This window comes from Anas platyrhynchos, chromosome 4, assembly GCF_047663525.1.
Source record: "Anas platyrhynchos isolate ZD024472 breed Pekin duck chromosome 4, IASCAAS_PekinDuck_T2T, whole genome shotgun sequence".
NCBI classification, from domain to species: Eukaryota; Metazoa; Chordata; class Aves; order Anseriformes; family Anatidae; genus Anas; species Anas platyrhynchos.
This window is the reverse complement of record NC_092590.1, coordinates 49,712,182-49,738,843: the sequence shown is the minus strand read 5'-3', so window position 1 is coordinate 49,738,843 and position 26,662 is coordinate 49,712,182. Positions and strand designations below refer to the sequence as shown.

Genomic DNA, 26,662 nt, shown 5'->3' with positions numbered 1-26,662 from the left:
GTCTTAAGTCTGCAGCACATCGTGTTTTCCTCGTTCTCTCAAAGACAGCCTCGATCGTGCCATGGTTCAGACACAGTAGCACCACCATAAATAAGGCATACAGACCTGATACTGAGCAAATCTCTGGCAGATGACAGCATCTGTGCAGTGCATATAGGAGAACACATAGGAGAACATACTGCTCTGTCCAAAAGATGCCTCCAAGTACAAAACACCCTCTGGATAAAACTCATCCCTTCAGAAGGGCTCAGATGCTATTGCTGTCAATCACGGATACAGCTACCCTGCTACTCACTTCTGTTAGTGGTACTAACCTGAAATATTCACGAAACATTAAGGTGGGGGAGCTTTCATGGATGACCATTCAAAAATAACTTTCCTGGAAGCTGTGCTACGGCCATTATTTGCTATAGCCTTGTGTGTCCTAAACCTCACTCCTTTTTGTGTTCATGACAGAGGTTAATAGTGCAGGATAGGATGGTGCAGGTTTCTAGCTTTGGCACACGGCTTGGGGTAATCAGTGACAGAATTATCCAGCTCTTGAGGAAAACTAAGTATGCACAGCTGCTGCAGTATCTGTAGACCTTCCAGGAACTGACCAATGTGCCGGAGTGATAAATTATCTTTTGGCACCTTCCAAGTCCCCTTCCTCCTTCAAGAGTTTGAGGTGATTGCACGTGATCAGTCAGCTGGACTGCCACACCAGAAATCGTTTGGAAGTTTTACATATATAGGCATCTATACCCGTACACAGCCTTCGTGTGATGTGCATACATTCCCCCATGGAACTCTCCATCAGGCTCAGACTTTCATAAGGAAGTTGGCTTTGCTAAAACCATTATGCTAAATTCAGGTGACCTGGGGCAAACACTTCTTGCCTGCTTTCATGAGAGTGGCTTCCTGTAGCTGAAATGAGAATCTTTTCAAGGTAATCTAAAACAGCCCTGGACCTGAACTCATTAAAAAAGCACAGCGCACTGCATCTTAAAGAACTTCAGAAACAAGGCCTTCATCTGAACCTAAGAGCATCAGCCAGAGTTACAGCTCTGCTTTTTGACGGGATCTGCTTAAACCATCCCATGTCAAGTTGTAACAGGGGCCACCAGCCTTCAGTTTCCGACAAGCAGTTAACTCTAGAAAGCTTCCTACAAACTGCAGTCCTTTAGTAAATCTGGTTAAAAAAAAAAAAAAAAAAAAAGAGAGAGAGAGAGATGAAAAACCTCCAAGAAGTCAGTCTGACAGGTTTTTATTTCTTCGGAGCATGATTTTTTCACTGTAGAGCTGTGAGGTCCATTGAACTAATTAAAATAATCTATTAGCCTACCACCACCGTCAATCACCCCCCCCCCAAAAAAAAAAAAAAAAAAAAAAGAATTAAAATGAATTAAAAGAATTGAACAGTTGAATTGTAATGGACAAACATCTCAAGCTCCACACACCACGAATTTGGTCAAAAAAACAAGGAAGGGGTGAACATGGGTTAATGATGTCAGAGTGATTTTTTGTAAGAATTCTTCCAGTATCAGATAGAAGTTACTACCAGATGTCTGTTAGTACCTTGCAACTGTGGTTGTTTTTTTCTCAGGGCAGTTTAACACTTCTAAGGGCTACATGGCCCAGTTGCTGAAAATCTGTGGAGGACATAGCTGAAAGTCATTTAGTGGTACTATCACATTTCTCCTGTTTACTGTCATTCATTTTGCAAAGCTCTTTAAGTGTAAAATTGCAACACTAGCTGCTTTCTCATTAAGTATCAGAATAAACAAATGCTTATTTAAACATGTCTCTTCAGGCAGTTGCTGATCCCTATCTTACCAAATGCTGTGGTCTAGGCAAAACGTGCTTAAAAGTCATCCAAGGCTGATTCTGCCAAATACAGACTGTGGCTGCCTGCAAGGTAAAAGCATGTTATAAAATGTTAACAGCCCCTCAGCAGCTGTACAGCATTAAGGAAATATGATGCAACAATGGAGCAGTGGAAATAGTAAAATTTCATCCAATCCCATTTTTCTAGTTGTGTTTTATCAGCAAGCCACCTAAAACCTGGATTCTTTTCCAATAAAACCAACTAAAATTAAATTTGAGTATCACTTCACGTGTTACCACCTTCGTGCTGATAAGCTCCAGTCACAGATTTTACCAGTCCTGGAGGAAGCAATTACAAAGAAGACTTCACAAAAAGTTTTAGGATTGTCCTGATACCTTTTCACATAACAAAAAGAGATGGTGATCCTTATAAAGAGACCTAAGAGTTTTAAAATGGAAGATAGAATGGGACTATGTAGTGTCAAGCACACAGGAATGAATGACTCTGTCTAGTATAAATCAAGAAAGATGGAAGTAAAGTAAAAACAGCCTGCACTTTTGCCATTGCCACTCAGAGCAGCTTTCCAGCAGTTGCTGCTGATGCAAGACCAAAAGATTGGCATTGCAGCTTGGCCAATATGTGAGAATTTTTCATTTCTCACATATTGGCCAAGCTGCAAGACCAATCTTTTCAAGCTGTCATTTCTGTATGGCAACTTCCTCTTCAGCTTGGGTATTTCTGTTCTCAAATTGTCTGAAAACCGTCATTGCAGGGCGCCTCTTCACTGCCCATTTGTGTTGCACAAGTGTCTGTTTCTGACCTTATGCCTCTGTATTAGTTCAGTTGCTGGTACTGTGATCATTACCATGGGAAGCTGAGGCTAAAGGTCGTAAAGGAGCTCTATCCAATAGTCTGCTCTATAAAGCCCATAAATCTGACAGCCTGTCACAGAGATGAAATACCTGTTACAGCGGTGAGAAAGGCAAGCATGCTGGTACTGTTCTTTCTACTATCACAGCTGTAATAAGAGGTCATGAAGGTTTCCACAGCATCACGCTTTGTGGTTTGGTATGATTTTCTGTCTCTGCAAGAGGTCTTAAGACAGATTCATCTCATATTTGCTGGTGATCTTATGACATTCTACAAAACACTAGAGCAGCAGCAGACAAGGTGAATACTGGCTTTGTATCTCCCAGTTCCAAACCCAGTTAGTATTTCATGAAAAGCAGTCAGCTAGTTGATTTAAATCTGTATGCGGTGCACAACCTTGCCACCACAATGTGGAAACAGATGAGAGAAAACAGAGACCGTGATGCTTTGTCTGAATTTCCCTGCTTGAGCCTTCTGTAGCACGCTATCAGCACGGACTCCTGGCAGGTGGCTGTAGCAACCAGGAAGAGAAAGAGGCAGCTTCTCAGGCTGGCAGCAGGTGGTGTCACTTCCCTAGAAAAAACGCACTGGAAGTGGAATATAACGAAATGCATCTAACAGAGAAGCAGCCAGCTGGCAGGCTCCACAATTCTCCCAGGTCCAGACTCCAGTTTCTCTTCTAAGGGAGCTGCTACCAAGAAGATGTGCACATCCTGCCTCGCAGCAAGCCAATTACAGAGCTCACGCATGCCACGCTTCAGATAAGAAAACTCACCGGTACTGTTATGGTTTGCCAACTCTGCCAAAAGAAACCAAAGCAATTACTTAGAAACCAGGGGAGAGGAAGGATGTCTTGCCACAACCTCAACAAAACTACACGTAAGCAATTTGCCATCTCTAGCTAAATGCTATTTTTAAAATGATAGAATTGAAATGCTAAAAGTAATTCTACAACAGCAGGCAGTCCAGCTCAACTCTGCTTCTGCTACTTCCTTAACCTCTATTTGAGAGAACAGCTTGTTGCTCCAGGAAACTTTGTCTGTAAGCCAGAGACAGCCAGGCAGCTCCCAGCTCCACTTGCCCAGTGCCATTCCCCACTCTTCTGTGGTTCAGCAGAAGATTCTGCCTGGTTGCACAGCCTGCTACTATGCAGGCCCCACACGTGTCCACTGGGAATTGCCTCCAGCATACCTGCAACACAGGAGGGGAGTACAGCCAGGCACTACCCAGCCGTACGGTTCATCTCCTTTCTGACATTTCTGCATATGGGGCCGTGCTTACAAGGCATGTGGCCTGCAAGCCCCACATAGCATTCAAGGAAATATTCTCAGCTGAAGCATGAGACAACTTGCTGGTGCAGGTGCCTGCTTTGAAATACTTCAGTGCCAGAAAGTTGCTTTGGAGGGAAGACATCTTTGTGGCCATACTTCAGGTACAGGGCTTAACCCACAGCTGCTTGTTCAAGCACCTGCCTTTCTCAGTTCAGTGTCCTTTGAATTCAACTGTGGAACCATTACAGGTGCTTCTTAATAAAAGCTGTCTCCACTAAGTTCCCCATGCCCCAGATTTGTGAAAGTCACCTTCCTTTGTACCAAGGACTTCTGTATTTAACTGAACAGTTGGTTTAGTAATACAAAATCATGCATTTGTGTAATTAGTGATAGGTTTCTCTTCATGGGTCAGGCCTTCACCTTGACAAAAACCCTTCATTTCAAGGAACAGATTAAAAGAAACAACTGACTTGAAGTTTTCTTGTCTCGACAGCAGGTGGAGAGAATAAGTTTACACCACCCACCTACATTTTCTTGTTGCAGTCTGAGCCTATATCAACCCTGTGACCTGCATTGAGTGCAATTTGCATTTCTCCCTATATGCTCTCCCTGTGGGGCAGCAGCTTTGGCCACCAGCGCTGTCAGTTAACTTCAAATCTGAGAACCAGACACGAGATTTTTAAACTCAGAAAGGAGATGGAAAGGGGAGCTTTGCATTCAGCTGCAGAGAAAACAAAGGGCCACTTTTTAAAAAAAAGTTCACAGCAAGTTTCAGATTACTTCAAAAATCTTCCACTCCTACTTCTTTATCTCCTTTCCCTCCCATGTTCATTAACAGGTTTAACTGTTTTTCCAGTAACAGAAACATGGATAGTTATATTCACCTTCTCTACTGTAAACTCTGCTTTCAGTCAGTTGCAAAGCAATGTCAAATAAGCAATTAACCCGATTATCAGAGAACAAGGTACTGTTCCCTATTTCATTCCTGAATTGACTTAGCACTAAGTGTTACAGAGCTTAACAACTGTGTAAATATGACCGCAGCGCACCCAGGGAATGACTTCAATGGAGAGCAAGCTTCTGCAGGGAGCTTACAGGTGTGAAACACAGTTAGCTAACAAACTTTGAGGAGAAAAATCGTCCTTAAGAAATAGATTTGACAGTAAGTAAACAAATACCAGAGCTCCCCCAGCCCTTTACCACTCAGCTGTTGACAGACTGCGTGACCTTTCATAGAAAATTACCCCAAGATGTATCCTGCTTAGTGAATACACCAGAATGCAGGAAACTTTGGTCTTTAATGTCGAACGAGTCCAAATTCCCCCTTTCCCACACCATGAATACTTGGCAAAAACAAAGCCTGATGTCATTGTTGGGTGGGTGTCAGCAGCTTGTTCTCAGCGAGCCATTTGATAAGACGTAAAACTTCTGGTAAAGTTGCTACTGTTTGGGGTAGTATGTTCCTTCCTCGCAAGATGGGATCTGGGAATTTATCACCCAGAAAACCAGAGAATTATTCTGCCTAGTGAATACTTTTGCTCTTTGCAGGCTAGCATCTGGATTGAGTTATCACTTAAACCAGACAGCTTCACAGTTTCTGTCTAGGAAAACATTAAACAATTACCAGACTGAGGCATTTTACAATCCCAAACCGAGTGGACTTTTGTGCAAAACATTCTTTGAATTGTATGAGAATATCCCAGGTAACTTTTAAATGGACAATATTGGTCATCTTTCCCCAAAATTTTATTTCAAGCAAGTCATCTGGTTTTTATACCTTTGCTAGGGAAAATACAGTCTAAGTGAAACAGCCCATCAGCACGTGTATGTCCGTTCTCTAATTCTTACCAGGTTTCTCAACCAGATGACTCACCAAGCTCACATATACAGCTTTACAATGCAATAAGCTAAGGGACTAACTACAGAAACAGTGATATTGCCCTGAACAAAGCAGCAAATTAAAAAGCTTTCAACATCTAAGCAGTAATGGGATAAAGAAGTGCTGTAAACTCTTTAGAGATTCATTTTGCATATCCTAGCTAGCGAAATGGGCTGACAATTTATTGAGCATTGAATTCCTCACTGACAATAGCATTTAAAGTCATTTTTTTAAGTACAGTAGTACCTTGCACTTTGTAGCAAGCAAGGATCTGTCTCTCAGGCCTTTTACTCTTGTTACATACTGCAAATGAAAGACAGGCTGAAGCTTGACACATCTGGTTGAAGGAGCTGCAAGAGCAGATTGCTCTAAGGAAGACATGCCAGGGTTTCTCACTACCACACAGCAGCCAGGGCCATGCCATCAGCATCAATGGGCAATATCAGTTATTAAGTAAAACAAGCACAACCAAATCAATGATAACAGCTACAGTCACAACCTAGCCTTTAAAACAACCCCTACAGTGATGACAAAACTGTGGCACCCACCCAAAGAATCAGGAAAAATAGAGGACAAAACACCACACACACAACCAGTATTACACAGGAGAAAAAAAATAATACACAAGTATGAGCTTAAAAAGGGCTTGTGAGCCAATGGGCACAGAGAAGGTGGATGGTGGGTGCTGCAGATATGGCCGATCAGGGGAATTAGGGTCAGTCGTTACCCTCAGCACCCTAATGCCTTTCATGCCTGTCACTTTATTCAAGGTCTTTTACATACCTATAGGAACTGAAATACAGAAGTGTGAGCTTGAACGAAGCACCCTGACCAGTATGAACACCTGCTGTGCCCGCAGTTGCTGTGATCCAAAGAGCTCTGAAGTATGCTGCTGGCTGCTGCTCTGCCATGCCCTTTGACTGCCTTCAGAAAGGGAATCCCCAAAATGCAGCAGACTGCCCTTGCCTTGTAATGGAGCCATACTCCAGGAAAGAAGCAGCCGGATTACTGACTGGATTGCAGTCCAGAAGAATGAAAAAAGATTTTCCCCTGTGGGACACAGAGATATTTTTTAATGCCTGTTGTCTTTCCACCTCCTCTTAGTAACCCATGGTTTCCTGGAAGAAAATAAAATAAAATAAAAAAATAAATTAAAATGTCGTAATATGCCTTTGGATTTTCATTAGGCTGCTACATTTAGAGAGAGATTATTCCAAAGCACCTCAGAGGACTGGGACATTCAATTTCTCTTAGTTTAATTGAGTAGTCAAATCCCAAGCTACCTTTGAAAATTTTATCTTTAACGCATGGTTCACACACAGGTGGCTCTCAGCTACAAAAATAGTAACACTTTCTCAGTTTATAAAAAGTTACTCTATTGAAAACTCAGACATGATCTCCTGGGGTGGGAAAGGAAGCACAATTTCATGTGAAAGAAAAGATCTACGTAAAGACTAGCAAAAATTGCACTAGTCAGAGCACAGCAACTGTGGACCTCTATTTGCACTCCACAAGCGTAATATGTTCCTGTAAAATTCAGATCTCATTCATGAACATCCTCTTCTGGTGCACAGATTCCATCACAAGAACACGGCAAAAACATTTATGAGCTTCAGGTACGCAGAGGGTGTTTTTGCTCTTTCATCAGAGAAAGAAAGGTTTGCCTAATGTCCCAAAGCAAGAACAGAACAGTAATAACAATAAAAACAAATAAAACAGACACATGATGTTCTGCACCAAGATTTGCAGGTTCTTTGAAAGGAATATATGTCCTTTTTTTCTGCTGCCATAAAAGCAGAGCAGAAGTGATGGGGGGCATGATTTCTCTCTAGATCAGCCAAAGTGTGAGAAAGCTTGTGGAGCTGAAAGGCAAAAGGAGATTTGAACCGTCTGACTTTGCATGCTGGGAGTTCTCTCCCCTCAGAAGCAGCTGGCATAGCATGGATGGGTGTCCTTTTAACACATCCTAATTAATACATCCTAACTCAGTAGCGAGCATTAATGTCTCCTTGAGCACGGGAAAACCCTCCCAGGGAGGGTGTAACTACTGAGACAGCGCGAGGTGCAGTGCGTCGGGGCGCTGTGCTGTCTGGGGGCACCTCTTCCTGGTTCAGCAGTTCGTAGCTGACGTGTTCTGGAGCAGCAGCTGTAACCACAGCTGTGCTTGCTGTGGAGTCCTCTCTGTTAAACCAAAGCTAAGCACACTCAGGTAGCTGTGTTCCTTTGTGACAATCAGTACCTACAGACTTCATCGTGCTGTTGTTGAGATACTGTCCCTCTACAGAAGGTAACAGCTATCCAAAGGTTAAATGCCCCATACCAGCACCGAGGGACAGATGGATCAACATGCCACTTCTGTACTTTCTGCTCTCACTGGATCCCAGAAATCCCCCTTTAGCTCTGATTTTACATAGGGGAATTTTTCTGTGCCTCTTACAATGTTCTTTCACTTCCTTTATTTTTTAAAGGAAAATACTCACTGTCAATATTTAAGCAGTTTGATAGTGCCCTACTTAGCTCAAGCTGGCTGACAACTTTGCAACAAAGCATTATAGCATTATATTCATCAGAAAACACAACTAAATGGAACAAAACCTTTCTGCAGGAGTGTGTCTGTGATGGGAGGAAGAAGAATCTGCTCTTCATTGAAAGAAAATGTTTTGATCTTTTATTTGGGAACACTTCTGCACTTTGATTCATTATAAATGAGAGGTTATTAATAAACTAGAACCTGGACAAGGTATTTCAGTGTCACACAGTATTTTAGCAGTTCGCCTAAATGCTTTTATCCTCCTGCCCTAATCCAGTCTCTGAAGAAGCCAGTTGTGTACTAACTGCTAACTTAACTGCCTATCCATGCACAGTGTAAACACCCTCTCCTCATTATCTCTGTGCTCTCTCCCAGCTGACAGACAAAAGCAAAGATGTGCATGCAGTCACTATGGCTGCATGCTTAATTGCTCTAAATGAGGAGACAGGCCCCTCCATCTGAATATATCACTCCCTCTTCACTCAAACTGAGTTTTAGGTGGAAACAAGCAAACAACAACAACAACAAAAGACATTGCAAGGAGCAGAAATTCTGCGCGGCCTCATCCACCAGTTTGTTGTGTCTTGTTTTGCTCTGTGGAGTCTGCCTAGGCCTATTCTGATTATACTTTGCACCATTTTCCAGCTAATTTCTCCAGGACAGAGTTTATTCCAATGCCAAATCATTGTCCCTAAGCTTTGTAACGTAGTTCTGTATTCTAGGGGACATGACTTTTCTGGCATTGGCAGATATTTTAACCTTTCTAAAGGCTCAGAAGATGCTAGCGATGTAGGACATGGGAAGATTTTTTTTTTTGCAGTGGATCCTGTTCTGCCTGTGCAGAGTCACTTGTCAAGGACAATAGCTGTTGGCAGAGCATTAATATGACAGAATCGGGCGTACTGCCAAGGAAAGCAAACTCTTTTGTGGGTTTTGCAACGTTTTGCTGGCCCGTCAGTTTGAGATCACCATTGATGTCTGTCTGAAAACTGCCTTTCACCATTACTAGAAAAAAAAAAACTACTCAGCAAAATGTATAATGGGCTTCGCCAAACCCCCAGAGCAACAAAAGCAGGTTGGGTGGATTGTGTGTGTCTGTTTGAGTTTGTGTATGTCTTACAACAACAACCCTCTGTGCTGGAGAAGCTCTGCACATTAGGCAACAAAGGTTTACGCTCTGCAAAATGGAGGCTGGAGTGGCGTCCTCTTTACAGTGGCCTCTGAGAAAACTTGGGAGATGATGCTGATTGCAGGAAACAAAGAGGCTTTCAACTTTAGAGTTTTTGACTACAGGGCCATCTTTGTACTTGGAAATTTTGCCTGTTTGTGGTTCCAGGGATCATGGGATTATCTAAATTAGCTTTAAGAAGCTGACTTGCTTTTGTACAAGAGATCCCCTCGCATTTAACAAACTAAATGGGCACTTGCAACTAAGGTCTGTGAAGTTTCAATTATTTCTTAAGATGGCTGAGGTAGGAAGAACCATGTTTATTGATTCTCACCCTGTCATTAATTCATGAGAAGTACGCATGAATGCTTGGAGAGAGGCAACCTAAATGTCTGTAATGATTTTAATTCACAGAAAGAAAAAGCTATGTGGCTGTGCCTATGCCAAGTCGTCAGTGAGATCTGTGACTTACTTCATCTGATGTCAGACCCTGATATATAACGATGGCTCTTATCTCTAGACAATTGCCACTTCTACTGTTCCTTCACTTCTCAAAGTTTTGGTCTCCTACCTCTACATAAAGAACCTGCTTCCTCTTTCCTTACACCTGCAGAGAAATAAAGTAAGCCAATTTAATGTTACTTTCATTTTTTTTTTCATTATTTTCACTCTTTCCGAGTGTTCTGGGGAAACCAGCCTCAGGTGACACACAGGATCAGCTGTGACTTTTTGTATTCCCCATCCTGGCATCTGAATAGAGACTAAAAATCACGTTGTGTTATTTAACCAGTATCATCATTGGACAAGCTGCTTCCAAACGTGGAAAAGCATTTGTTGCAGAAGGTTTGAGCGTGTCCCTGTACTTCTAGAAACCGCCTGAAATGACAGATGCAGACTGAGCATGTGAAGTGAAAGGATGTGTGCTCAGAGCCTCTTACTAGGAGTTCCCCGGGTTTGGTGGTGGCATGAGCTGCTGCAAGCTGCGTTCTGTGCAGTGAGGAAAAATACAAGAGATCATGTGCTGCAGAACATGAGATTTAAGTTGCTGATTCAGCAGAAAGTTGGTTTTCTTTCACCTCTTTCTAACTGCCCGGAGTTTCACAGAAAAAATGTTTTTAAGACAGCATTCAAGCATTTCCTTTTTGGCCAGAGCTTCCTGTTTTGCCTACGTGGTCTGTCTCTGTGCTTTGCACGTCCCCCTCCTTTCCCTTCCGTGTCTGGAACAGCTCTTGCTTTTTTGCACCTCTAGTGTCAACGTGTTCGGGGCATGAAGAGAATTGCAACTTCTTCTCCATCGCCCAAAAATAGTTCTCTCAAGCACTGAATTCTCTGCATGGCTGAATATCAAGGTTGTTTCAAAGGCTGTTTTTTTTTGTTTTGTTTTGTTTTATTTCGTTTTGTTTTCCTGTAGCTTCCCGTAGATTTTACAATAATTTCATTGCCAAACCATTTTTCCAGATCCTGGATTCGATAAGGGAAAGGAATCCGTAAAAAGAGCACTGGGACTAGGAAGTTTCTGAGTCTCTTGGGTACAGCTGCATAGGGAGACTTTGAGTTCAGGAAGCACAAAACATCCTTCACCCTTGCTTAAGGCAGTCTTCTGAAACGGGTGACTTGACTTTTAAAACAATGAAGTTTACACAACATTGGATGACACATAACATGCTAACCTGTGTGACCAGGAGACTGCCAACAGCTCTGCCAGCTGAGTTTGGACAGCTCACTTTGTTAACCTTGTCCTATTCTGAAAGCATATCAAGGACTTAGAAAGAAGATTTTGTTATAGTTGCAAAATATCTCCGCTGCTCAGATTGCTTCTGTGGCTCAAGAGGTAGGGCTCGGTGATATGATTCAGTCCAGATCTATTCTACATTATTGAAAAATACTGTTCACCATAGATGGAGTCTGCAAGGAACAGATTACAGGAATGGAAATGGCAGTGCTTGGTTTCAGCTTCCAAATGGGATGTGTATGGGCTTCTGCTCCTTTTTACCTGGCACACCAAACAAGCAGCCAATATTACAATAACTGCCAGTATAATGGTGTGAGTGCCTCTTTAAATGCCTGTCTTCCTCCAGAGCAATGATCAATCAGGACCTTGTAGTTATCACAGCAGCTGTATCCCATCTGACTATATACAACATAAAAGGGGCAAAGGAAGATAAGCAACTTCTTTGCTGTTGTTTTTTGTTTGTTTTTACTTGTGGTGACTCCAGTGATGGGTGATGGTGTATTTTTGCAACTTTGGTTTTGCTGCTCTCCTGCAAGGTATTTGCCTAACCTAGCTTATTTTTGGATGTAGATGTAATGTTGCATAATGTTCTCAGACTGAGTATCATGCCTGTTGCAGTTGTTTTTAAACTAGCATATTTGCTTGGAGCATGTCTCTAATTTAAAACTGCTGCTGTTGAATTTGCAGCTCTGCAAGCGAGAGTAACTCTGTGGCATGTAACTCTGTAACACAGTTCTGAAGATCTTGTGTTTCTTTCAGCATCAAAAGGAGTTAGCATTACTAGTTCTGTGACTGCTGTTAGATGGTACCTGCTGTCTTTCCAGCAGAACTGATGAAGGGCATCTGAATGCACTCCCAAGTTCTTAAAAATAAGAATCAGGAGGTTTGGCTTAACAGACCTGTGTTAAACCCATAGGAAGTGTTGGACTTTATATTGAAGCAATTAATATTTATTTGTAGACAGTGTTTTGTTTCACACAAAAGGATGAGAAGGATGGCCTTCCAAAGAGGCAATAAAATACACTACTGGATACAAATCCTAGAGAAACAAGAACTTTCACAAATGTTTGCTTAGGTGTTATTACAGCCCCAGATTAGCCTGTCACTGTATTCATAAGAGCATTGCACCAGGAGATGACTGATGTGATGCCTGAGCCTTGAGGTGACTTGGGCCCCAGAGCAGGGTGACTGTCAGTGCTGATGAGCTGTTGTGGCGTGCTGTTCCTTCCAGTGCTCCAACTCTTGATTGTGCTGTAACTTATCTCTGGTAGAGGTGCAGATAGACTACACTTAAGCAAGGTGGAGATTGCCCTGAAGGACTTACATAAGTGGGGAGTAAATGACTTCTACTTCAAAGTAACAATGCTTCAGGGGCAGAGTTAAAGGAGCCTGGAGAGGCTATTGGCAGTTAGTTACACCTTTGATGTCTCCTTATCTTATCGGAATATGCAGATGTAAGGCATCTTGCCAGGTGGCAAGTTGTTGGTTGTGTGAAGACATTCAGGCTTAATCCTTTAAGGTGATCCAGTCCCAGAGGACTTTAATCCTACAGCACTGAAACAAAAAATGAAGAGGCAAACCATGAACTGCAGCACTCACCCAGAAAATAGCAGTTATAAGTAAATGAGACTAAGGCCTGGGCTGGGAGACATGTAGTGTGGTACTGTCCAGGATGATTTAAGTGCTCCCACCTTCTGAGGTTTAAGTTGTGCTCTTCACTCAGGTGGCTGCTCTTTGTAAACAAGATCATGATTGACCTGCCTTCTGTTAATACAGAGCTCTGTGCCTGCCAGCCAGCAAAGAGCCTGGGTTGTAGTATGCTGGGCTTGAGCAAACCGTTTTCTACTTTTCAGTACAGGGAGGTGTGCTGTGTGCAGACTCTGTGAGGCACTTGAAATTGTTTGCTCGTTCCAACCCTTCACCCCTGCAGAAGTGAGGTGTTTAACAGGGGACAGTAACCACTGGAAGGCTTTGCTCTTTTTTTTCCCCCAATGTCATTCGCTTAGCAGCTGAACCAAATTGGTTCTAGCTACCTTGATGGCTTTGTGGTGTTGCCACCCTTAATATCCCACAGGATGCATCTGTGCCACCCTGAGGATGGCTGTGTGAGATGTAAAGCTCCTTGGAGCAGCAGCACTTTGTGTATGGGTTGTGGTGCTCTGCCATGAGCATCTGCTCAGGTTGTGGTTTCTTTCCATGACAACAGGGAGAAGTACACCATAGGTCTCCTGGTATTTGTTATCTTAAATTCTCTGCTGTGCTTCTGATAGGCAGGTGCCACCATGCAGACACTAGGCACTGGTACAGAGTGTGCTTGGGTGCACTGGGCATTTGCATAGTACATTTGCAAGGCTGAGCCTCTGTACAGCAGTTTGCAGAAGTAAAGCAGCCTGCCTAGAGCTAATGGCTTGCCCAGAGAGCCTGGGAATCCTGTGCCAAGGGTGGTGGGGAGTGACAGCGATCACTGGCTGTTGTTGTCATCTGCATTAGGGTCTTCTTGGAGAAGCCATTTTTTGTCTGTTTCTGTTCTATGTGTCATAGGCTCTGGGTGTGCAGGAACTTCATCTAAACTCAGGGGGTACTGTTTTCTATCAGTACAGAAATAGCGCTTTTCCAAAGAAAGGGGTTTCATTGCCTTTGTTAAAGGCCTGTTGTTTCTTTTATATATTAACATTCTAATGTCAACCTAGTGCTGTAATATCAACAGCAGTGTGAGAGCGTTAATCAGCCAAAAAAGACAATGTGTTACCTCTTATGTATTTAAATGATTTTTGAAGAAATAGCAGTGGAATCTTTTTCTTGTGGTCAAAGAAAATTAACTTTTCTTTGAAATACATTTTATAGAACTTATGTGCTCAGACGTACATTGCTAAATAAATGATTACAAAGCATTGATATTTTTTTCCTCCTTTCAAAAGGGAAAAGCCCACAAAAAGATGCCTCAACTAGGCCAAGTCATCCCTCAGGAAGAAACATTGCATCAGTGTGAAGCCCCCTTCTGGGCATGTGACTCTGAGCCTAGGACAGGAATTGTGTGCTTTCTGCAGCAACAGCTTGGCCAGCTGTCACAGCCATAGCTGAGATGAAGTTATACAGGGCTTTGCAGCCTGAGATGGGGAGGTGTTATCACTTGCCCACAGATATTGCACTTGAACAAGACAGGAGGACTGAGCAGAGCACTTGTGGAAAGAGTATCCCAGTTATTTATGTTCTTGTGAATCTGCTTAATTTTGCAAGTGTCCCTCTAAAGATAGCCCAAGTGAGTCTTGAAACAACTGTGTTGGACTCCTTCTGGGCATACAGTGCTCTCCCTTGCTGCTGTACTGTTTGATAACCTGACCAGACCAGTACTTATCAGCTCTCCTGGGCACTGTGTTCTTGGCTGACTGCTATGCCTGAGCATAATGCCCAGCTGAGGTTATACAGGGAGCTCGGGGCAGAGAGAAGGGCTTGGTACCTGCTACACTGAAGTACAGAATCCCTGCCTTAAAATTTGGGGATTATCACTCCTGTCATTTCCAGCCACCAGAAAGCTTAAATTGTTTACTCAGTTCCCCCTTGCAAGGGAAGGCCCTTGCAATTAAAATGGCAGGAGTGGTAAGCCTAGTCCAGGCTGAATTAGTGGCATGGCACTCAAATGGTTAAGTCTTGTTTTTCTATCTGTGTGGAAAAAGAACTGTTCCTCTAAAGCTGTTTTGCTGTGCAGTGGGCTGCTGTCCTTCCTGACTCTCCGTATCCGGCAGTAACTTCCTCCCTTTTGATAAAGTGAAGTTTATCTACAGAATTCTTCATAAAGGGAGGAACAGGCCAGAGGGACAGTCATGAGATCTGCTGTAATGAGCTAGCCTCACACAACTAGAAGTTGAGCTTGCCATCCCTCCTCAGGGTCCAGAAGAACAAGGAGAGGTTTCCTCTAAAGGGGAAAACCTATGTCTGGGTCAGAAAGCTCTGAATTCTCACGTACTACACGGTCATGGAAAGAAGTTGAAAGAAGCACATAAAATGCTGTGCATTTTGTCTGTGTTCTTTGACTTGATTTGAATAATGATGTGGAGGTGGGGTTAATAAATTAAGAACTTTGGGGCTTATGTTCAGTTTGTTACTTTGGATTCTGTAAGCCCTTGAAATGTGCTTCTTTGATCACACATACAAACACAAACTGTATGTATGTGAATTGTGCACTTAGCTGCCAGTCCTACTGTTTGGCCAGGAGTTGTAGGACAGGGTTCATGATGATAGAGCAATCTTGCCTTTCAACTACGCTCTGCAAGACTCCCCTGTGTCTGTGGCTACTTGAAGGCATTTCCTTACTATGGTAAGGGAACAGTGGTTACTAATTAGAGAAGGGGGGGGGGGGGGGGGGGGGGGAATTGTACTTTCATTACCAAATGTTGTATGACAAAATTAGGATAACTTAAAAAATGGGTTTCAGACTTGACTCTGGTGGCATAGGCTCTGTGCCCTCAGGATTCTGCATCTGCCTTTAACAGATATGTGAAATTAATTGCTGACTCTGTGTGTAGGTCTTACCCTCAAATATACTAAGAAACAACCTTCCCTGGTGATGTTCCATGCAATTGCATTTTTTTCCCCAATGCATTTGATCTTGCTGCTCTTAGAGGGCCTGAACTGTAGTCCTGTCAACTAAAACTACAAATGGGAACTGATGGTTGAGTTCAGTCCTTGAAGTAGTAGATTACAAGACTGGTTGATGGGAGAGATTTTTGAAACCACCTTCTTGACGTAACAGTGAAGCTAATGAGTGTCTTCTGGGATGGTTTTCATATGACACAGATTTCTTAAAGAGCAGGGCTTCAGGTTAAGTAACTCAAAATGTCACTTTGGCTCTGTGTTACTGGACAACAGGGTTCTCTTTGCAGCCCTGAAACGCATTTGATGTCCCTTTATACCAGTCTGCTTCTGCTGCTGCTTCCCTGTGAAGACTGTACTTCTTGAGATTGGTGTTTCTTCTGCTGTGATTGAGTATTAATGTCCTTCTAAAGGAATAAGTTGTATTTAAAAATTTAAATTGCTGGAAAGAATATAGAAATCAAACAGTGGCATTCTTGTATTACTTTTCTGCGATGCATTCAACAGAGAAAATGAGAGGCTTTGTTCTGATGGTACTGTTCTCCTAGTCATCTCCTGAGACTGGCTTTGTGACATTTGGTGTTGCACAGTGGATGATTGCTGTTTGTTGTCAGGTGCTACACAAGGCAAAAAGTTATTAGGTAATAGCTCTGAGGTTCATGTAGCTATGCTCCAGTGGTATTAAACTTGTGTGTCCAGTGCTGTGTGACAAGCTGAGAACACTTCAGTGGGGACTATGAAAGGGCATCTCACTCTTGACTGCTCCTAATATCAACAGAAGTGCAGGATCTTTGTCTTGGACACATCAGTCAATTTTGGGTTGACCTTTCAAGCTACACTTAATAAAGTATGTTTCCTCTACTTGAAGTATTGGTATGGACTGGGGTTAGCTCGGTGTCAATTTGAAGTGGGAAAGAAGCCAATGGGCAGCTTGTACTTATTTTCTTGTGGATAAGCTGGATTCATGGGTTATTGAAGAGGGTGGGGGAGGAGGTAAGAAATAAAAACAGCTCTAACCAGCTGGAACTAGATCTCTCCTTGCTGGACAGTTACAATTTGTCCAACAGAAACAATGCTTAAGTGTTTGCCTTGCAAGTAAACATGACCAGAACAAAGCCTCAGCTGTATGTCTGTGTGCTTGTGAACCTCCTTGTACTCTCTTTAGTGGCTGTCCACGTGCTGGTCAGTGTGTGGCTTGTATCTTGAATCAAAGACAAAAGGAGAAGGATGGGCAGGCAGTGACAGGCAAACATAACCCTTCCATACACTGGGAAATGTGTAGTTTGTCTACGCTGGGCCTGTGGTACACTTCTGGTGCATTTGAATGATTTCTGTATGTAGTACAGCTTCAGAGAATAGGAGCTGGCAAATCAATTCAGATGAACTATGACCTGCTGCTGTTACCCTGTGGGTCCCTACAAACAAAATAGTTATCCCAGTGAGGCTTATGAGCATGGGTAATTTGTTTCCTAACACGGTCATTATGACTGCATGGTAAGAGTGGGTGTGATGAGAAGCCTGGTGATACTCATGCACCTCTCTTGGATGTGCACTGCAAGCACTGTTCAGCTGCTGACTGTATCACCTAGCACACTGGGGAGTTATTCATCCTGTGGCATGACTTGTATGAAATTCCTGTTCAGCTTTGTGCAAGAGAGCAGCTTATCTTCAGCTTGTGAGGCTCAGAGCTGGAGCTGCTGATAGAAAATCCACTCTTCTGCCTCACACCTCTCTGCTCTCAACACAGCTACTTCACTCTGATTGTGCAAGACGACAACAGTGAAGTTGATGCTTCATTTTTCAATGTCATTTTCAACTGTAGAGTCACAACTGTAGCACTGCAACGCATTAGTCACTGCTTGTAGTGATGGGAGAGAAGAAAGGGGAATGTGTCCCATGGTGAAGGAGTGAATTGGAAGCAAAACAACGAAGCCTGATAAAACGACACAGAATGGGTATAAGAAGCCTGACAGTTTGGTTAAAAGTGTTTTTCTTCTGTCAATCTGTCTAGGTTCAATGATGTGGCTAGGGAAGAGGTCTTGTGTGCCTAAGAGCATCTGGGAAACTGACATGAGTGAGGGAAACAGTTGTCAGGGAGTGGTGAAGGGTGGAATGGCAAGCAGGAATGCTGGAATGAGCACAAGTATTGGGATTGATGGTGATAACAGATCCAGTTTAGTTCACTTGCAAGCAGTGAAGGAATTTTCATTCAGGAAAAGAGTGGTTACTGCACTGGAGAATAGCATGTAAATGAAATGCTTTCCCCACAGGTGCAGAAACAGGCTGTGTGATTAAGTCCCTGCAAATGGAGCACTAAAAATCTTCTCTCAATTTCTGGCAGCTTTTCAAGACCCTTGAGGAAGCTAAAGTACTATGTTGTCTAGCTATGTATTAGCTGTGCTATTCTTTTAGAAGCTTTTGCTGCTGAGAAAAGGTCTCTGTTACCACAGGGATCTCCTCCTTAGCTGCCACCTTTCAGTTTATGTTCTGACAATGAAATGCTATGCTAAATGGCAGCACAAACTGATCCTTGGCTCACAGTACTTGGCAAAGCAACCATGGAACTGATTAGCCTTTAACGTCTCTTATCTGCTTAACAGCACAGCTCTCTGAACTAAGAGATGGCCCTGGCGCCTGCAGGCTGGGGAAGGGGATGCCATACTCAGTGGCTCATCCTGAGTCCATGTGCAGAAGGCTTCCTTTGCAGAGGTATAAGGAAAGCACTTGACCTGATGAAGGCTGGAGAAGGAGTGGCTTATGTTCTGATGCACTCAGGACTTGACTTGCTGATACCTGAAGGCAAGTGGGGTTTCTGAAGCCCTGCATGATGAAACAAAAGCCTGGGGGCATTTAAATAGCCAAGGATGTACTTTAGTGGGCTATAAAAGGTTCCCAGAACAAATAAGGGTAATGTACTTTGTATGCACTTGTGAGGCGTGTAAATGTTCATGTTACGTTTCAGAAGATGAAACCACAGTGCTTACAGAGCCTATGAGGAGTCTTTGATCTGTCCAACACAGGGCCCTTCAGTTTAATTCACTAATTTCCCTTCAGGTCAGACCCAACTTTTAAAGTGCTTGCATCCCTTTTCCAGCCTATGCATGCAAATCTGGATTTGTGTGGTTTTGGGGTTTTGCTTGGTAGGTTGTTGTGGAAAAAGCAAAAAGCTTTTGAGTACTCCCAAATCAAAAGAGGTTATTGTGTCAGAACGGAGGACCAGGGCATTGCCAGGCTCCTGTCATTGAGGAGAGCAAGAGGAGGACAGAGGAGGAGGGGGACAGTGAAATTACAATGGCACTTCATGGCAAACCCTGGTGTGGAGCAAGACTGTCTCCTGGCAACCTTGCAATCAGTGGATGAAGCAAAAGGAGCCTGGACGAGACGCCAGGGTCCGTTTTGAGTGTTTCAGAGAACTCTTGCTATTCACTTACTGCAGACCTGCCCAGGTTATTAATAATGCTTCCTTGTGATGTAATCCTCACTCATACAGAAGCGCTGACAACAAGTGTATGTAGGGCACAGATCTGCCCGCAAAGAGTTGGGCAGTGCTTTTATTTGGCCCTGTTCTGGGCCTGTTCCTTGGCCATGATGTTTTGTTGCCAAGCATTTGGTTGCCATGCCAACTTTTCAGCATTAAATCATAATCTAAGCACAGCAGGAGACCAAAAGCCTTTTCAGGTCTAGCTGCTGTTCTCTCCCTGTTGGTCATATAACTGGTTATGTGAGTGGAATTGGCTGGATGCTTTAATGGCTTGTCATCAACAGCCCAGATGAAAACTTACCAGCGGGGAAATGACAGTTCACTTTGGAAATGGGTGCAGGAGTTAATCAGAGTTATGCCTGGAAGATTTCTGGCTTCCCAGCTCTGCCACCTGTCTGAAAACAAACCCTGTGTCATTCAGCTTGCAGCGCTTCACTGACACGAGCTGCTCTAGAGTGCCAAGGGAGCGTTATTGCTGAAAGGCTGCTCCAGTGCTGGTGAGCTGAGTACGGCTTCCATTTTCCAGGTTCACATACATGTCTAACATTAAGCTGCTGCTTAGGTTCTCTCACGGTAAGCTGTCTTATGCACTCCTAGAGACATGCTTCATATCCCCAGGATCCAGGACTTAAAACAGGCAATATGTGGTTGATGCTACTAGATCCATTAAAAAGTTTAAATATGCTGCTTGTGCAGTTTGTGTGCATTGTTTCCACAATGGGTAAAGAAAGGTGTTTTGTAATGCTGAAATGGCTCCAAGTGAAGAATCTGCTTTGGGACAAAAGGATTGGAAGGTTGTTTTATGAGTAGAAATTGCGTGCACTTAGCCAGGCAGGATTTCATGTTTGTCCTATTGTCTGAGGACAACCAACTATATATCTTACTGTAGCTGAGCTTGTAAGAGCAGGCTGCTTAACAAATGAGGGATAAATGAGTGAATAGAATCAGATGACTTGTGTTGAAAGGGCAAGTAGCTGGTGAAAAGTAAGGCTGTTTTTTTTTTCTTTCACTTTTGAGGGAAGAGGTAGGACAAGTTACTGCACTCAATTCTTAGAATTTTAGTATCAGGATGCATTTCATTCTCATAATGGAATGGAGTAGTTGCAACTCTGAAATTATCAGATGCATCAAAGCATAGGGCAAAAAGACTTTTGGATGCGATCTGTCAAGAGAAGTAATTTGGCCCTGTCTAACACTTAGGATTTCCATTTGAGGTGTAGGGTCTCAATGGGGAAGCACTGCATGCTCAGTCTCTGATATCACCCTTAATTTTTTTCGTGTTTGAAAAGTGAAGGGAAAGTTTGGGTTTGTCTCCCTCTATCACATCTGCGTGAAGAGCATCCCAATATTAAAGCTATATTAGGTTTTTAATTTCACCGTACAAATTCCTGCTACTCGAATCTAAGCTGAACTGTTCTTGAAGTGTGGGGTGAAAGCAGAGTAGCTCTTCCTTCCCAGTTATTGTCATGTATTCCAGTAATGACCAACACCTGTCCTTCTCAATGTCTGTCTACTCTGCATTTTAGCCAATTTTATACTTAGGTTAGCTTGAAATTGTATTCTGAATCAAAGACAGTGGAGGGTCATGCCTGTACAAACTGAAGAGCAACAGCTCTCTTGCCCTTCAAGAAACTTGTTTCTTGGTTGCAAGGGAGATGAGCTGTTAGGTATCTGATGGAGCCTGCTAGTGCTGTTGAACCAAACAGAGCAAGCTGATGCTCTGTCTGTCCAAGCCTAATCATGACTGAGGAAGAACTGTATCATAGAGGTCAGGGGTCCTAAGTTGTTTTTTGTTTAGTGATGTTCTTCCCAGTCAGCCCAGTCAATGACATTGGCTTCCAGCTACAAACTGTGCTGTAGGCCTGAGCTTCCATAACACCTTATGCCGTCATTTCATCCTGCTCAAAAGGGGGGTATAATGTTGCTGGGGTCCTTTGTCCTCCCTTTATGCAAATGCTTTCCCCTGGCATGATCTGGTCATGATGCAAAGCAACACAATCTCTTCCTTGTGCTGTGGGGAATAAAGGCTTTTCCTTTGCTTGATGTTCTTAAGTGTTATCTTGGATACAGGTGGAGAATGAGAACAGGACAGATGACTATGCGGGACAGCAGGGTTAAGTGAGTGCATGCAGGACATTAGCACTCTGATCCACTTAGATTTTTGTGTCTTTGCACTGGTATAAATGACTATATAAAGAATAAAACAAATAGGAGAGAAACCCATTAAATACAGATAGCCATGGGAACCTGGAATTTAAGGTCAAATGCTAACTGGGAACTGTTGGACCTGGTATGATCTCTCAGGCCCTTTCTCTTGGTAGTTGTCAACATGTCAAAATATATGTAACGTGCTTTCCCACTCAAATTCTCTTCAAAAACATGCTACCAACTGCTGCAGTGAAATACTAAAAGTGTACCGCAGGCATTGAGTGAAGGGGAGCTTAATGCTGTATCTGTCCTGAAGGCCACTTTGGATGTTAAATATTTCTACACAAAAGGGCTCCATTTGGCCCTACTGAGAAAATAATCAAGAGCCATTTAAAATGCACAATCATCTAGGAGGGATGCCATTTGCACACACTAGAAGTGCTTAAAAACAAATACTGCGGCAGTTACAGGGTCTTGGTTCACTACCAGAGCTCCTCTTTTTTTGTACTGGCTGTTATACCAACACAGAACAAAGACATGGCTTAGTGTAGCCAAACACTGTTTTTTGAAGCTAAAAATACCTATTCAAGGTTCCCAAGATGTTCCCACTTCAAGACACATGTTCTCAAAGAAAGTACTAATTATGTGGTGGATGTTAACTGTAAAGGCTCATGTTGGGAAGCTCTGATTTCATGCTCTCCAGATAAGTATAGTTCAGTAGTTTGGATATAGCTTGTTCCTTTTAAAAAGTCTGTTGAAGCATAAGGAGCAACAGGATTTGCTGATTTGATTATAATTTTAAGTGAAAGCTTGCATACTAGCTCTACATATATTTTTATTTCCCACTGTGCTTTCATCTACGATGTAAAAAAGTCTCAAGCAAGATCATTTTTCACTGTGTATTCCATCAGTACTTTCATACTCTAAATATTGACATACTTGAAAAATACTGAGTTAAAGTATTGGATGTATGTCAATGGAATAGGTATGTTGGTTTTGTTACATGACTTAAGGGGCTCTTGGACTTGAAATGGTTTAAGTGATAATTGCAAGTACTTGCATGTCATTGTATAGTCCTCGAGTGCTCAATGCTTTTCTTGGACTAACCTTCTGCACTCATACACTCAAAGGAAAATTCTAGCTACTGCTAGAAAGAAACAAGTTTAAAAAGGCTTAAAAAAATGTCGGCTGCTTTCCTTAAGGGCTCAGAAATCTGAAGACTACTAGAGGAAAAACTTATTTTTATTAACATTGCTTGCACTGATGTACCTTTAATTGTTGTTTTCTGTTAGACTGATATTGGCAGTACACGAATGTGAACCACTGGCAGAGTCTAGTGAGCTTTGCTAGGGCTTTTGACATAGAGTCCAGCCTTGGAGATGGCTGACTCCTCAGGACAAGGTTCCTACTTGACTTGGTAGTTATTTTTCAGTTGTGCAATGCGGTGTGGTAGTGAAAATATAGTGAGAAATGAGAGGAAATACCTTTAGCATGGCATGGAACAACTGCTGTCTGGACTGAAGCACATGTATTGGAGATGAAATATCGCAGTTCATCAGCACCTTTTGCTTCCATAGAGTCCGGGAGATGGTCTGTGCAGCCCCTAAAGCGAGATAGTAGTCTGGGTTACTCAATTGACTTGCTTCAGGGAAATGTTAATAGGCTATGTGCTAGGCAAATAAATGGTAACCAAGCCTGATTTTGTTGAGCTCCCAGCCTAAGGCAGAGCAAGGGAAATAATAATTTACTCAGTTTCATGACTGGTCAGAGGTGCAGCTGACTCTGTGGGCATAGCCCAACTTGCAAAGGAGTGTCTTGCCCTCCTAGTCCTCACTCCTTTGAGTGAGGATTCTCAATTGATTAAACAGAAATGCTGCAATTAAGAGGTATAGGTAGTAGAGGAAGGTGTGGGGATTTTCTTGCTGTATGAAATGAAATGTTACCAAGCAAAAAAAAAGCAGAGGGGAAAAAAAGTGAGGAGATTGCCTTGATGCAGCAGCTCTGTTGCTCTGTTTGGCAGAGATGTTGGCATCCTTACAGAATCGTAAGGAGGATCAAAGAGGCAGTCTTGCAGATGACAGAAGCTCTTGCCAAATCCTAGTTCTTTATAGCCCTTGCTTTAGGGATCTCTGACAGCAGTGTTACAGCTCTCTGCTTATCAGGTGGTAGGATAAAGGAAAACTTGTCTTGCAGGCTTCACACTGTAAATGCAAGTGATTTCTTTGCTTCTGCAGTGTTGTCTGCCTTAAAGTTAACACCTTTACACGCCTATTTACAGGGACAACCTAACGTTTTTCCTGAAGGATTAGGGTTCCCAGATGAGGAAACCTCAAGAGAAACAATACCACAAGGAAGAAGAAACAGCTGGCAGAACTACTCTGTGGGACTGGGAGATTGGAATGGTTGATCATTGGTAATCTATCACTAAAGCTAGCTTCAAAAGAAACTGGAAAAACCTGTGGGGACAGAAAGATAAACTGCCATGGGCTTTTGCTAGAAGAATATCTCATGATCCTCAGTATGTAAATCAAAGCATAAGCAGAAATGCCATGTTACTAAGGAATCATGGTTAGCCTGGATGTGTCTTGGTGGGCAGAACAGGTGACTGCAGGCGGTTAGACACCCATCTTCAAGGGGGTGGTAAGGCCTTGGTCAAAAAGGACCTAGAAGCGGTCTGGAGTGCTACGTCTTGGATCACTTAGAGTTGGTCCATTACCACTTGAAGTGAGAGGGCTTCTGCTGCAGTGCCATCTGATGTTATGGAACAGTTGAGCCAGATAGAGATGGGATGACTGTTTTGTCAGACAACGTGGCTGAGAAAGGACAGTCTCTAGCTGCATACAAAGTGCTTGCTGTACATAAGGCTTCAGAAAGCTTCTCAGAAAGCAGCTGTTGAAAATGCACACCCATTTTGTTTATATGTGCTTCCCCCTGTCTTTGCAGCAGCTGTCTCTAAGGCTGTTATCAGGCACCAAACACAGCCTGACCACAGAGCGTTGAGGAAGGGCAACTTCCAGAGCAGGAACAGAAACACTGAAAACCACCAACTGATAATAAATGCAACTCACTTAGGAAAGAGGAAGCCATCCTTGAGCAAGGTTCTGCACTCTGGCTCTTGCTACCAAAGCAGAAGTCTGTTTTCCTGCCCTTGTGAAAAGCTGTGTGGCATTTGAGCAGAGCACAGTTTGAGTGTCAGTTGGAGAGCAACAAATAGGCCTGATCTAGCTGAGCAACTTGGTGTAGACTAAGTTGCATCCTTACTTTGTGAACTAATAGCAGTGGACATGTAATATTTCAACAGTCAGGCACAATGGTTTGCTCCAGCCCGAAATGGAAGCAGTGAATTGTGAAACTGAGCAGGTTGCTAGCAAGGATTTAGGATATGTAACCTGTTAGACACCCAGGAGTTTGATGCATGTTAGCTGGTAGGTGGTGACGTGGGTGAATCCTGAGGGAAGGAGAGAGGGAGCACTGGAAAATGGGACTGACTGGATCATGTGAAGTAACCTAAAACTAATATCCTTTCCCTTGAGCCAGTGGGAGGGGGAGGTTGGATCCTCCATGGATAGGGGGGTAAGGGACTGGTAACAAGATGCTAAAAACATAATTTCACCCTTTATCCCTTCTAGAAGAAAGGAGGAACTGAAGGTGCTTGCCATCCTCTGTGTTTGCTCCAGACCACAAGATAAGTCTCAAAGGGCTCTCTCAATTTCATCCTGCTTCTTTTCTAGAGCAGGATTAACTCCACCTGTTAGTCTAACCTGTTGTAAAGCCTCCCTGTGCTGGAAACATGGCTATCTCCCCAGGCACTTCATTTGATACTTAATTATCCTTGCAGCTACAAAATTTGTCTGTGATGTTTAACCTACATTTCATTTGCTGTAATTTAGGTACACCTCAATCTGCCCTGATTAAAGGGAGCCTGGGTGCAGTGGCTGTCTCTTCCCCTTGCCCTTTTGGTAACTAAAGGGCCAGGTCCTGACTCCATTCTATTTTCTGGTCTAAACTACACTCTCCATTCAATCCTTACTCAAAGGCAATACAATTCTGAGGTTTGTGATTCATTTGTCCACACCTTTAAAGGTGTGATGGGTTAACTGGACACAGCACTCCTGGGGATATGGAGTGGAAGGGAAAGGTTACTTCACACCTCTTGCAACTTCCTTTCTTCTTAAATACAGCCCTACTCAATGTCTCAGAACAACACAAAACAGTTGACTCATGTCCAGCCTGAGTTATACTCTAACCCCTGGAGCACTTCTTGCAAAATAGTGGAGTGACTGGTCCCCCTTATTTGAGCACAATGTAGTACCTTTTCCTTGCCAGTACCTAGCTGAGGTCCTGTGTTCTCATGTCATACTTGGTTTTAATCCAGGCTCTGTGGTACATGCAGGCCTCTTGGCCTACTGTCGGGTTTAAGAGGCGTGATCTTTATTTCTGATCCATGAAAGAAATATAATCTGGATTTCCTGTACAAGTACTAAACTCTGCTGGAGTAGGGTAAGATCCCCTTCTGGCAACTTGTTAAATACGCTTTTCCATCTGGACAGGGGATTAATAACTGTTTTTCTAGTAATTCCTGCACTTTGATTAAATTATTTTCACCTAGTCTGTTCCTTTAGCTTGTTAAGAACAGGAGACAACCAGGTCCCAGGCAGAAAGGGAATACTGCCCTGTCCTTGTCTGTACCTTCTGTATGGAATTCCTAGGATACAACTGATATCAGCTGCTGCTTTCCAGACAGCGCTGTGTTGATGGACTCTCACATGCCTGCAGACCTTGACCTGTCAGGGTTTTCCTGAGGTGCAAAAGCAGGAAAATGGTGGTTTTGTATGGTTTTGTTTTTTAGCTCTATATCCCTGCTAAAGCTGACAGAAAATGGGGAAGACTAGGAAACAGTGCTTCCTGGGCCACAGGGCACCTACCCCTGACAATTAATAGGAAATGGTGTTGCACAATATGAGCATGAGCTCTTGTTTTAAGGCGAGTCTGTTAAAATGCAGAGCATCAGGCTGGCCTGTTCTTCCTCCTCCAGAGATGTGAGTTTGTACAGATGTTGTGGCACTTCTTCCCGGACTGTGGTGTTAGTATTCTTTCTCCAAGGCACAGAACAAAAAAACATTGTGTGGCTGGCTGAACTAAATGAGAAGATGTCATTTTGCTCCCAGCAGCTGGATCAGAGACCA

The 26,662-nt window shown here is 43.1% G+C and overlaps 1 protein-coding gene and 1 long non-coding RNA gene across 9 annotated transcripts in view; one reads left to right on the top strand and one right to left on the bottom strand.

Moving 5' to 3' along the window:
• The window catches only part of LOC113843596 (uncharacterized), a 61,835-nt gene that overhangs the window by 10,994 nt on the left and 24,179 nt on the right, over window positions 1-26,662 (bottom strand). For 2 of the 8 annotated variants that reach the window (XR_011809173.1, XR_011809172.1), the window contains exons 3-4: window positions 22,961-23,079; window positions 19,630-19,723 (exon numbers count right to left, since the gene is read on the bottom strand). This is a non-coding gene — a long non-coding RNA (uncharacterized lncRNA). Of the gene's footprint in view, window positions 1-1,815; window positions 1,891-6,806; window positions 6,946-11,741; window positions 12,812-19,629; window positions 19,724-22,960; window positions 23,080-26,662 lie in introns of those variants that run through there. The other 6 variants (XR_011809174.1, XR_011809175.1, XR_011809177.1 and 3 more) reach the window with 6 other exon arrangements.
• Window positions 11,675-26,662, top strand: part of BMP2K (BMP2 inducible kinase) — a 103,547-nt gene continuing 88,559 nt past the window's right edge. The window contains exon 1 of the mRNA XM_005012757.6: window positions 11,675-11,793. Coding sequence (XP_005012814.2) covers window positions 11,751-11,793 — 43 coding nt within the window. The 5' untranslated portion in view covers window positions 11,675-11,750. The remainder of the gene's footprint in view (window positions 11,794-26,662) is intronic.